Source organism: Formica exsecta, unplaced genomic scaffold, assembly GCF_003651465.1.
Source record: "Formica exsecta isolate Colony F162 unplaced genomic scaffold, ASM365146v1 scaffold33, whole genome shotgun sequence".
Taxonomy (NCBI): Eukaryota; Metazoa; Arthropoda; class Insecta; order Hymenoptera; family Formicidae; genus Formica; species Formica exsecta.
In genome coordinates, this window is record NW_021850553.1 from 94,812 (window position 1) to 106,982 (window position 12,171).

The following is a 12,171-nucleotide window of genomic DNA, read 5'->3' on the forward strand; positions in this document are numbered from 1 at the left end:
GGGGGGGGGAGAGGAAAAGAAAAAGAAACTACCCACCGCTCTCACCATAAGCCACGAAGGAGCTTCATATTTTGATGAAAGAACCGACATTTCTCTTGTCGGTGACTCCAATTTACTCTCGTAACGATACCGGAAGGTGGAATGGGGACCGAGGGGACGAGAAACGAGGAAATAAATGCGCGCCGGTGTAAACCAGGAAAACTAATTTCGCAAATGCGCGAGAGAGACATACCTGTATTCATAAATATAATAGATTGATATCTCGCGTCGAGCACGATGAAAAATGCATCGTTCGTTGTCACTGGTTTTCGTATTATTCGTGAAAATATATAACGAGTGGAAGAAAACGGGGATGCGCTCCATTATGCCATTCTGTCTCTCATTTGTTATTAATCGGGATTTAAATTTAACCGAAGTGTGCCAGTTTAAAGATCTCGACAGCTCTCATTTATTATGAAGGAGCGCGTTCATCGATATGCGCGTTAATTTAAAACTCACAACTCTCTCGCTTATCCGTCTACTTTTCGAGTATCTCTTATTTATGCTTTTTATATCTCGGTTTCTTGGCATTTTTTAATGATGCCAATACATCAATGACAAAAATAAAAACGATTATATCTTATGAACATGTGACATATATTGGGATGATATGTGCGCAAGAAAGCATATTACGAAAATCAGTGAAACAGAGATGTTTTATATATCGTATATAAAGTTTTTTATATCTTATATATCTTAGAAATATATAAAATTTTTATTCCCTGCTTCATATTGTGAAATGTAAGCAATTTTAATCGGATTTATCATAATCAATTTCGAGAGATACGAGCAAGCTATAAAATTATAGTGTGCAATTTATACAGAAATAATTTTTATTTGATTATATTTTATAAATTCCAATTTTGTTTAAAATTACATCACATTGCATTGAAAAACGATAGAATCGAGAACTCGACTATCACTATTGTTTTGTAGCGTGTCGTTGCCATCGTTGCGAGACCCCGAGGCGCCCACGCACTCATTTTCGCGCGTGCATGTTTCGCGAGGGGGGACTCCCGAGGGGGAACAAATTCACCGGGCGATCGCGTGCGAATCGCGATCTGAAATCCGCGGTGGCGAATTTCCGCACCCAGTTTGTGACGCCCACTCGTCCCTTCAGATTTGGGCGTCGTCGTCGTCGTCGTCGCCGCCACCGCCACCGCCGCCGTCGTCTAGTATCGAGCGTCCCGACGCCGGGACGCTCGGAGCTGTTGCCATGCCGACCGACGGGGCTACCGGGGCTTTTCGCATTCGCGGGCCGTGTCGACGCGAGGTTCGATCTGCTCTCGTGTATGAACAAAAGAGAGTCGATGCCGAACCGCTTTGTGCGCTGACATATTAATTAAATTATCAGAGAAAACCAAAATTTTTCGGAATTATACTTTGAAAAAGATCGTGACAACATATTTATTTGTTTTAGATATTAAAAATCTCTCCCCTGTATTGTTTAGTATGATCGAATTTTTTTCTTGAGATTTTTCTCGCACGTGAAAGACAAGTAGTGTAAGACCGTAGTATTCTATATTTTCGCGACCATATTTCCCTTAAGCGTCGTATAAACATTGTATGCGGTCGGATTTTAAGATGGCAAGCGAGCGCGCGAGCTAAGCCGGCATTACTACGCTGCATTTTACGAGCGTTGTTACGAGAAGCGTGAGGTATTTTTGCAACTCGAAGCCCGTGGAAAATATACGTCCGTAAATGATATCGTCATACGAGATTTCGCTTTTTATTTGTAAACGCGGAAGAGCAGTCGGGTAATGGGAACGGCCTTTATTATACGGCTGTTATATGTCTGCGATTCAGCTCTATCGTAACGCCCTGATAAAGGTCTCTGCGTCTTCTTTATGTTAGTGAAATAAAACTGTACAATTATATCGCACGCAGTATTTCTCGCAATTTCTGCGATGTGCAGTAATTATCGACCAACGTACTCGCAAATCAATTATGTATTTCGCGAGTGTCGCGGTTAATAGGCTTAGCTGTGATCAGTATTACAGTTCGACACCTGCCCATACGTAAACAAGATATTACATGCATAGTTTGAAAGCAATCTCGCATACTATGAATGTCATAATGACAGTAATATCGCCTTTATTATACGGCTGTTATATGTCTGCGATTCAGCTCTATCGTAACGCCCTAATAAAGGCTGTTATATGTCTGCGTCTTCTTTATGTTAGTGAAATAAAACTGTGCAATTATATCGCACGCAGTATTTCTCGCAATTTCTGCGATGTGCAGTAATTATCGACCAACGTACTCGCAAATCAATTATGTATTTCGCGAGTGTCGCGGTTAATAGGCTTAGCTGTGATCAGTATTACAGTTCGACACCTGCCCATACGTAAACAAGATATTACATGCATAGTTTGAAAGCAATCTCGCATACTATGAATGTCATAATGACAGTAATATCGACAATAACCACAATTTAGAAGCTACGCTCTTAATTACTGTTCATTAATTTTCCTCCACCGTATAGGGCGACAGTATCGAATTGTCGCGCGACTATAAAACACGCGGCGATAAATTCCCAGTCGTAGTTTCCGCGGTTGGTGCTATCGTGACAAAGAAAAATACGCTCGTGGATCGAACGTTTGGTCTCATTAAAAGTTCGCCTGTTAATTGCGATTGGATGCACCGTCCTTGGCATCGTGTGATTTCCCAGGTGGAATTCTCTATCTCGTCTGAAAGCCTCTGACGCGTTCATAAAAGCCGCGGGACAGTTGCACGTAGCTTGCAGCGGGGACACTTGATAACGAGTTTTCCATTCAAGTTATTCTTTTTTCCTCTTATTCTCGCGCGGACAAGAACACTCTCGGACATGCCACATCGGTGAAGGTCGAAACTGCGAAGGTCGACACTCTCGGAAACTCGCGTTTGCTTGAGTGATTCGTCCCCCTCCTCTCGAAACTGCCAAGTACCAGCAACTTCGAAATGCGATTCTGGTCGTACTGGTCCCGCGAGATTTCAGTCGGAAACTCTGGTGGTTTTTTGTCACTACTCTCTCTCTCTCTCTCTCTCTTTATTTTATTTTATTTTTACCACGAAGTAGTCTATTCTTTTGCGTTATAAGAAATCATGGATTTTTATGGAAAGCTAAGGTGATGATAATGGTCCGTTTTCCAAATTTATGATATTTTTATTAATATTTCGCTGTTTTTCTCTTCTTCGTGTTAAATTGGAATGTGAAGATAGAAAATTGGAGAACTCTTTACCGAACAGTAATTAACTGCAAGGAAAACTTTGGTTGTTTCCCTTTAACTTTTTCCCACGATCGAGATTACGTTTCGAGATTGCGGACAGAAGTTTACAAAATCTCTAGCTTTTTCCCGTCTTTTTTTTAATACGACAGTCGATTCGAGATAAAAATCTTGGTTGCAAATATTCACGTACTCGTAAAAGAGGATGTTTCTTTTTAAGAGAAGATAAACGAGTGTAGCTTTTTCGCAGGGATTTATTAAAACGGGGAAACTGTCGTAATTTTTACGAGAGTTGAAATTTCGAATTTTGTTGGAAATTGTCCACATTGTTTTATTATTTATTCTTTACGGTAGAGGCTTGGCACTGTTTAATCAAGTATCGTCGAAAGAGCAGTTTGACGTTTCATCGTTTTCTCGAGAATATCGCACTCCCTTTGAGAACTGTATCGCTGACCTCACGTTTGGAGATTACAAACGAAGCTTTTAGCTGTCGCAATCTTCTCTCCCTTCTTTGTTTGTTTTTGCTCGTTCGAAAAGACCGAGGAAAACTCGGCGAATTGCGAATTTATGTCGGTAAATCACGACGGTCATCTTTCGCTCCAGTTTGCGCTTTATATCCGTCGTCTCCGCCCGCATCTCTTTCTCTTTTCTTCGTGTCAAATCGGCGTCGTGTCTTTTTCGCTGCAGTTTCTATACTCGAATCGATGAACCTATTTCTGTTCTCGGGAGCGAATTCTCCCCCGAGATTGCCGGTCGTTACGCTGAGTTTCGCATCGCCGGAATATCAGCCGAATGAGATTTCCTGATTTTCCGCGACCGCAAACTCAACCCCTTTCTCGATAGACGATAGAATCCTTACGTGATCGCGAAATAAATGTTGACCTACGATACGATTTCATTCTACATTTCATGCGCAAAGTTTTTTCTTGTGATTTATAATAAAATATTTTCCATTTATGTTCGCTGTTATCTGTAGAAATATGCTGATCGAGAATAAAAAGTATAGTTTGAGGAAATCTTGTTTCGACGGTAGAATTTAAAACACCATTCAGCAGAATACTCTCGTGGAATATTGATTCTCAAGCAATTTGGGTTAAGAGAATTCTTTTTTCTTCGAGGAACGCGGAAATGGTATAACGCCTATGAAAAAGGATAAGTCATGAATGGTTATTCACTATTTATCGAAGTACATGCAGCTTCCAGTTGATATAGCGTTGCCGGGGAAACGTGCTCAGGCGACGCAATAGTGACTCTCAATTATGCAAGATAGCTGGCCTCGACTAACCGAGATTTCGCACGTGCTGCAATGACCGTATTATCCGTGATTCTCGTAAGTCCTTCTCCTAAAGGACGCGATTTCATTCCGGATATTGTGAGAAGAGCACAGAATAGTCATTGCTTGATTATTTTATTATGCTTCCTCAAACAGAAGGAATATTCGACGAAACTTTATTATATTTTGTGCACGTGAAGAGATAAGTAATTATAAAAATAGAAATATTTAAAAGAGAGAGAATTATGATCAACTCACTTATAATTTATAAGAAAAAGATATTTAACACCTTCATTAAAATTTCTTTGAGAGATTTCTTTCCTCTAACTGATTAAAAAGTATTGATTTTTCAAAAAATCGATTTCAGCACACATGTTTGTTATATCTGCGTTTAATCCTTCTTAACTATCGCACGGTAGAATTTCGCAGAATGACTCGCTATTTATCTATCTTGTCGCGCACACCCTTCTTGTTGCGTTTCGCAACCCTCTCGAACAGTTGAAGAGAGTGGATGAAGGGGTGAATATATGAGAATGCATATGGCCTGCTCTACTCGTATCATTGACGCTGACGACATTGCCGTTGCAATTGCACGTTGTATCACGAAAAATATCTTTGATGGAGATACATTTAATATCCATAGCATACACATACAGATATATAATCGAGAATTGAATATTTCAATGCACTGTTGGGTTTTACTATCGAGAGTTTTACATTCATTCTGTACATTTGAAACATAACAATATCTTCGGTGAATCTAAAAATTTTTGTTTGTCGTTTTTTCATTGCATTGATTGAGAGCAAGGATAGAGAGTAAAGGAAAGAATAACCGTTGATCTGCAATTAGCGGATTATAGCGAATCGAATGAGTTGCACTACTGACATATTCGTTACGAATGGACTGCCGGGCATGATCGATATAACGCGATGGAGAGAGACGAACGAGCAAGCTGAATTAACGAGTGAAATTGGAAGAAGATTTATGTATTTTGCATTCCCCTCGGGTCGTGTTGCAGGAAACAATTCAGCTCGCTGTTATTTCGGAAATATGCTCTTACGATCCGAGATAACTGTTTGCGCGTATGCACTCTTGAAAAATTTCAGCTTCGAAATATTACAGCGCTCAATAGCAGTGTACAATAGCAGCGTACAATATCGCATATAAAATAAAATACGAATATTTTTTTTATACCAAACTCTCTCTTAAATTTTAAATTTTAAATTGAGCTCTTAAAAACATCATTTGTAACAATTCACGTTGTTAAGACTTTGATTCAGAAAATTTTTTTAGGGAGTTTATATAAATTAATATAATGTAAAAATAGCGTTTTCTTCTTCTTTCGAAAAGAAAGCCCGAACGGAAACTAGTGCTCCTATCCTATTAACACGTACGTCTTTCTTCGTTAACGTTAATTATTAAGTTGCTCATAATAAGGAATCGTCATAGTAGCGACTCCATCTGTTTAAATGCTGCTTGATACGCGTTGCGTAGGGTATATCCGTTGGTAAGCTTCCTCTTTGTCTCGTCTAAGAATAATTCTGGGTCTCGCAGTCGATGCTGCCGCCGACGATTCTGCATGGAAGCTGCGCCGGAAGAGTTTTCATCTCATGCGTTTATACTATACAAAGTCCTCTAAAAAATCCTAATTTTTTAGTCTAAAGATTCCGTAATAATATTAGATTGGATTTTATTGCAGTCTATTTTTATATGCTTGGCTCGAATTTTTGTTTAATATTCAGTATCTGGACCGGTTGAAATAAATTTCCATGATGTGTGGATATATACTTTGTTGGAGGAAATACGTACGATTTCCCCGGACTTTGTAAACTTCATTTATCGGTATCGCGGTTATTCTAGTTATGATTATTTTTGCCGTGATTTGATAAGACTGTATTGAAATGCAGCGGCGAGAGATAAATGATGCATGCGAATATTTCCGCGAGAATCGCAAATTATGTTGCTAACTGCGAAAATTTTCTTTACGACATCCGCGATTATTTTCGGCTTTCCGATATGTTTTCTTGCGTTCTCGAATTTAATATCACTTGGCAAAAGCGGAACAATAAAGTCCACGATAAACTCAGTTGGACGCTGTCCAACTATTTGTACGACTGCGACCTTATCGCGATTCGTTTTCCCATAAATTGCGAAAAGCGTGCGTCGATTGCATTTCGAACTGGAAACGAAAGCTTGTTATTTTTAAGGCACGCTGCTATTTGTATGAAAATCACGTGCAAGAAATATTTGTCAGACACATGCGTCATTTATTGTGCAACGTCGGTTTTATTACACTGCAATAGATTACGTTGTTATTTGTTGCAAGCACATCCTCTCTTTGTTGTGATAATTCCATTTTTCTCTATGAAACATAATAAAATAATCTATAACATAAATGTGAGACAAAAACTTAACAAATTTTATTGCAAACATTTTTTCAACGATTTGCGTATAAAAATTTTGCGGAATAATCTCTCTTCCTCCAAAAAATTGGTTTATACATACGACGAATATCATTCGCAATTCAAGTAAATATATTTGAAAACCCCTTATCATATTAATAAGAATAAAGATAAATTTATCGCTAATAAAAAAAAGAAGAAACGAGTATTTCCGTCGTCGTTTGTTTCTGTCATTTAGCACTTCTCGTTTCCCCTCTCCTCATCTCATGCCAAGAATAGAAACGCGGCGGTTTTGCGGCGCAAATTTTTGTCCGTGGCAATGTGTTGGTTAGCAGCTGTGCGTTTCTAGGATAAATCGGACGTTTCTTTATCTCTTTCTTTCTCTCTCACTTTTTTTTTCTCCTCTACGATAATCAGCGACTACTTCGCCTTTCTTGGCGAAGAATGCACTTTGTTGTTCTTACATTGACGCTACGTGCGGTCTCGGAAGATCTTTCTCTTCCTTGTTTCTTCACTACGTAGGTAGTGTGTTGCTGCACGCCTTGGCTTTCCTTTCTCTTCATCCGAGTCTTCTATTTCTAGTCCGTCGTCTTGCTTTGTGTCTGTCCGTTATATATACAAAGACGCGGGTCAGTTTTCCTCATTTTCCTCTGCTATCTTTTTGAAGAATTTGACTGCCCCGACATAAATATGTAGATACTAATATATAATCGTGTATATTCTCAAAACAGTTTAGAGACACGTTTAAATCGCATATTTGGTTAAATTAAGATTTATGTTATAGAAAATTATTTAGCAAAATATATATATAAAATTAGTATATTTAACATTAGAAATATCTTCACTATTTTTTAGTTTTTCTAAAAGAATTTCGTTTTTCTAAATTTTTTTTACTATTAGTATTTTACTTTAGTTCTTTAGTTACTTGTCTTAGTAACTAGTGACTAACTCCTCTCGCGCGAGTTTCTCTCGTTCTCTTTCTAGTTTTCCATGTGTGACTCTCTCTCTCTTTCTCTCTTTTCCTACGGCAAGACGTGGGACGATCCTCTATATAAACCCTCATGAAACCGTAGCTTGGCCCAAGTAGTTCGCCAACGGCGAACAGTTCGTACGGATCTGTCTCTGTACTTGTCATTTGTGTCTGTGCTCGTGTGTGATAGAGGTAGTGTCGCAATTATAATATTCTGAGGTACATATTTATGGACGATCGAGTTTCTTCCGGTGCTGAATTTTCTTGTGAATATTTTGCAATACGTGTTTGTGTGACACAGCGATTTTGCAACATATTATTTAAAATTGATATTTAAAAAGGATCATGAAATATTGTATCATTAAAAATAATTATATTAACGAGTGATATATATATATATATATATAAATTACAAAGAAGTTGTTTTTATTTTATTTGCAGTACAATTTTATGCTACATGTAAATTGTGATTTTTTTAAATGATTCGTACCGATCAAATTAGATCTCTGCGTAGGATCAATTATTTGCAATTGGTGATTCGATTCTATTAATAGAGAACGCTGAAGTCTCAGATTATATATAGAAGCAATCTCCAAGTATTCTAAATATAGACTGAAATATTCGTACGACGTATTTGGTAAAGCAAATGCGCATGGTTGAATATTATTTAAAATTATGCTATTCTCTCTACATTTAATTGCAATATTAATAGATATTTTACATTTTCATTTATCTTTAAGATTTTCGACAACTTCTGAAAAAAAATTGTTACTTGATGCTTAATTACTTAATATCAAATAACAACATTATTTACGTATTTATAACAAACTACTAATTTATATTCCATTTTTTTACTTCAGGAATAGTTGTAAAAGAGATATATCATTTCTTAAAAATTATTAGGATAAATATTGCGAGAATCTCGATCGTTCATTATAATTATTTTAATTGAAGAGAAAAAGATTTCGTGACGAAGTTACAAGTTTATGAGTGCAAGATTAATCGAAGATTTGTCCCAAGATGGAATACGTCCTAAAAGCGGGGCGCAATTTGGGCAGTGGTGTGTGCAGGGCAGCGGGTGCCCTCGCACGCGGTACCCGAAGAATGTTAACTTACGTTCCACTGTTGGGCGTTACTGCAGTTCCGGTAGGTGATCAGGATACAGAATTATTTACGGTACGGGATATAAATTTTGCTAGTACATTCATCGGAAGAAAAAAATAATTTATTCGCTGATGACTACTGATCTCTTGGAAAGTCAATTTTTTTTTTGGTATTAATCTCGCTTAATTTAATATTGGAATCGGGACGAGCGTACTTGTTTAAAATGGACAAATATCTGTCACGGTAAACTGACACTCTTGCATTCGCGTGAGACGTGAATCGTACGAAAATAGCTCGCGCGAGGAACGCGAAGATGCGAGAGGAAAGCGACAGGGAATGGCTTTCGTGAACCGAAGCTCTCATCGACGAAAATGTCAGCAGTACCATACTCGCGTGGAGATAGTGAGTCATTTGAGTCTAAAGATCACACTAGTTTCTTCTTTGAAATACAGTACTTTTTTTTATTTCACCCGAGATGAGATTGCGTCAACAAGAGTAATTTTACTTTTAACTTAATTTTAATTTTAGAATTTTTGTGATTACAACAATTTATGATTTACAATCTCTATTCTTTCCGAAGCGAGAATTTTTGTTCAATATATTTCGCTTGACCTCTCTTAACGATATCGTTTTGAGCTGCATTGGCTATTATCAGTGTCGAATTGGGATAACCGGCCCGGTTTTCATTAAGGACGAATTTCAATGTTATTATAGCCCGCGAGGAAAAATGCAATTCATGCCCGGTCTGCGCTCAAAGCGCGCATTAAAGCTCCGATTAGCTATGAATTTCCAACGAGATTTATCGAAATTTATTACGACCATGTTCATCGGGCAGAAAGCGGCAAGCGGTTGCTCGCTCGTGCCGCGGGCGAGGTGCTGCGAAATTAAATTATTACCCTGAGCTGTTTTATCCGGATGTATGTTATCTCTAGAGGCAAACTATTCTTGGAAATCTTTTACTATACATATATTACGAGAGACAAGGAGAAAAACAGACATTTATAGAAAAATGTATAATTGTCAAGTAAAACTCGAATCAACAACAATTTTCGTTGATAACTCTCTTGTTGTACAAATTGAAGGGTTCCAGTGCTCAAATGAGGTATGTTGTTCTATAATTCATAAGATACACTTTGAATATGAAGTCTTATGTAAAGCGAATTTTGTGAATTATGGACCGGTGCCGTGTTCTTACTTCGAATGCTTCAATTACGATGATACGAGGTGTAGATCTATGCATGGCCAACGGATACGCCGGATAAGAAGACTTCTTTCGCCACCGCAAAGCGTGAAACACGCGAGACGCTCGCCACAACCTAAAGAGCCATTTACACGCCGGCTGCGAGCTGGCTTCTCGCGTCGGCTTTCGTGTCAGATTTCTATCTACGCGGATTATTAACCGGCTCGTGAGAGTCGCGTGCCAAGTATCGCGAAAACCTAGAGCCGTCGGCAAGGAAATTAGCGATTTCGCTCCTCGTTTGATGAAGAGGAGCAACCTTATTATGTATAAGCGCGTAGCTAAGAATATTAATTCGAAATAAGAGAATTTAATTGCGGAAGTTTGTTGAAATACAATTTAATCGTGTATTTATATATATAATGCATTAAATTTATTAATTTCGAATGTAAGATATCCTTTCCAAAAAAATCAATGCTGTCACTTTAAATGTCCACCATTTTCGTAACGCCCCAATTATGCCGTGGTACGGTACTCGGTAGGAAGCGAGCGTGAATACCGATTATCGATTTATCTCACAATCGCATTAAATCGATGGCGAAATTGTCGTGCACGCGGTGGAAATGGTACGACGAGCATTTCGAAACGTTTCATATCGATGCGCAGATACAACCGAACAATGGACGATTTTTCTCTCTTTCTCTCTTTCTTTCTCGATGACTATCGGCGTTTTTCGACGTTCATACCTACATCGAATACGTGTGTTTCTCTCTCTCTTTCTTGTTGATCGCGTTTGAGTTAGTTGGACGATATTCCCGGCGAACATGCTCCGGTGAACCGGATAAATACCCATAATTTATCTAGCGAAAGAATAGAGGAGTTAAAACAAACGATAGTTTGTTGCTCGTGTATATTTCGCACCGTTTTTCAGGCATTAATATCGATACACGGTGTGTATCGATAGTAAAAGGGACGAGGCTACGAACATACGAAGCATGTTCGATGAACATGTCGTTTGCCGGAATACCGTCGATATGTCAATGAGTCTCTCTCGCGAAACACCTGCGAATCATTAGCGTAGCCATTGTCTAAGTCACGCTCGTTAAATGCGCGAAATTACTTCCGGAACGTCAATGGTGCACTAGCTATTATGTTTTCTATTTTCGTTCCATAAAATCATCTCGTTCTAAAGGCACTCTATTGCGAAAGAAAATAACATTTAGAAACATTTAGAATACATAACGACAGTTTATTTTTATTAAAACTTGATAAAGATTTTTTTTTAATGAAATTATAGATCTGTAGCATCGATGCTCTGAAAAAGTTTACTCGTTTACTGTTGTTAAAATGTGACTGTATATCGGAGTGACAGGATGTGACAGTCGTTAATGCGATTATTTCAATGAGTCGCGTTGCTCTAGCTAATTTTTTCCCAAACAGGAAATTGATTTCGGTATCGGCGAGTGCCAGCTGTCCTGGTAGCGATGGCAGATAGGATAATTCGCACGGTTGAATAAACATGACACATATTGCAGCATTACGTGTGTTACGAAAGGAATTTTTTCAACTCTTTTTTTACGATCTTGGTGAAGAAAATTTGCAAAAGGAGGAAATAACCATGACATATATTTCTATTTAGGTTGATATTTAAATTTTAGGAATGAAAAACTTAAGGAATAGAAAGAAATAATTCAAAGATTTAAGATTTTTCTAAAATACATGATTAAACGAGTTTTCGCAGAGTTTCGAATTTATCAACAGACAGATTATCACATTTACAGATTTCACATTGACGTAGTATTTGCCCCGCAAATCTACCGAATTTTATCGAAATCGGAGGGTGAAGATTTGCGAACATTTTGTTGTGAGGGATCGCATGTCGGTTCCCGAGGGTCGTCCGAGATAGACATTCACCAGCGAGAGTTAATGCATTTCTAATGTTCCTCGCGAGGGTATAAAAGTTACAGGCACTTGGTCGGCTCTCCCGAGAGAGCCCATT

At 38.2% G+C, this 12,171-nt stretch overlaps 1 protein-coding gene across 5 annotated transcripts in view; it reads left to right on the forward strand.

Moving 5' to 3' along the window:
• Positions 1 to 12,171, forward strand: part of LOC115238216 (A-kinase anchor protein 200-like) — a 68,169-nt gene that overhangs the window by 45,060 nt on the left and 10,938 nt on the right. Inside the window, exons 1-2 of one of the 5 annotated variants that reach the window (XM_029811824.1) lie at positions 7,979 to 8,083; positions 8,912 to 9,037. The exons of 2 other annotated variants lie outside the window; for them this stretch is intronic. In XM_029811824.1, coding sequence (XP_029667684.1) covers positions 8,912 to 9,037 — 126 coding nt within the window. In that variant the 5' untranslated portion in view covers positions 7,979 to 8,083. Of the gene's footprint in view, positions 1 to 7,978; positions 8,111 to 8,844; positions 9,038 to 12,171 lie in introns of those variants that run through there. 2 more of the 5 variants (XM_029811825.1, XM_029811826.1) reach the window with 2 other exon arrangements.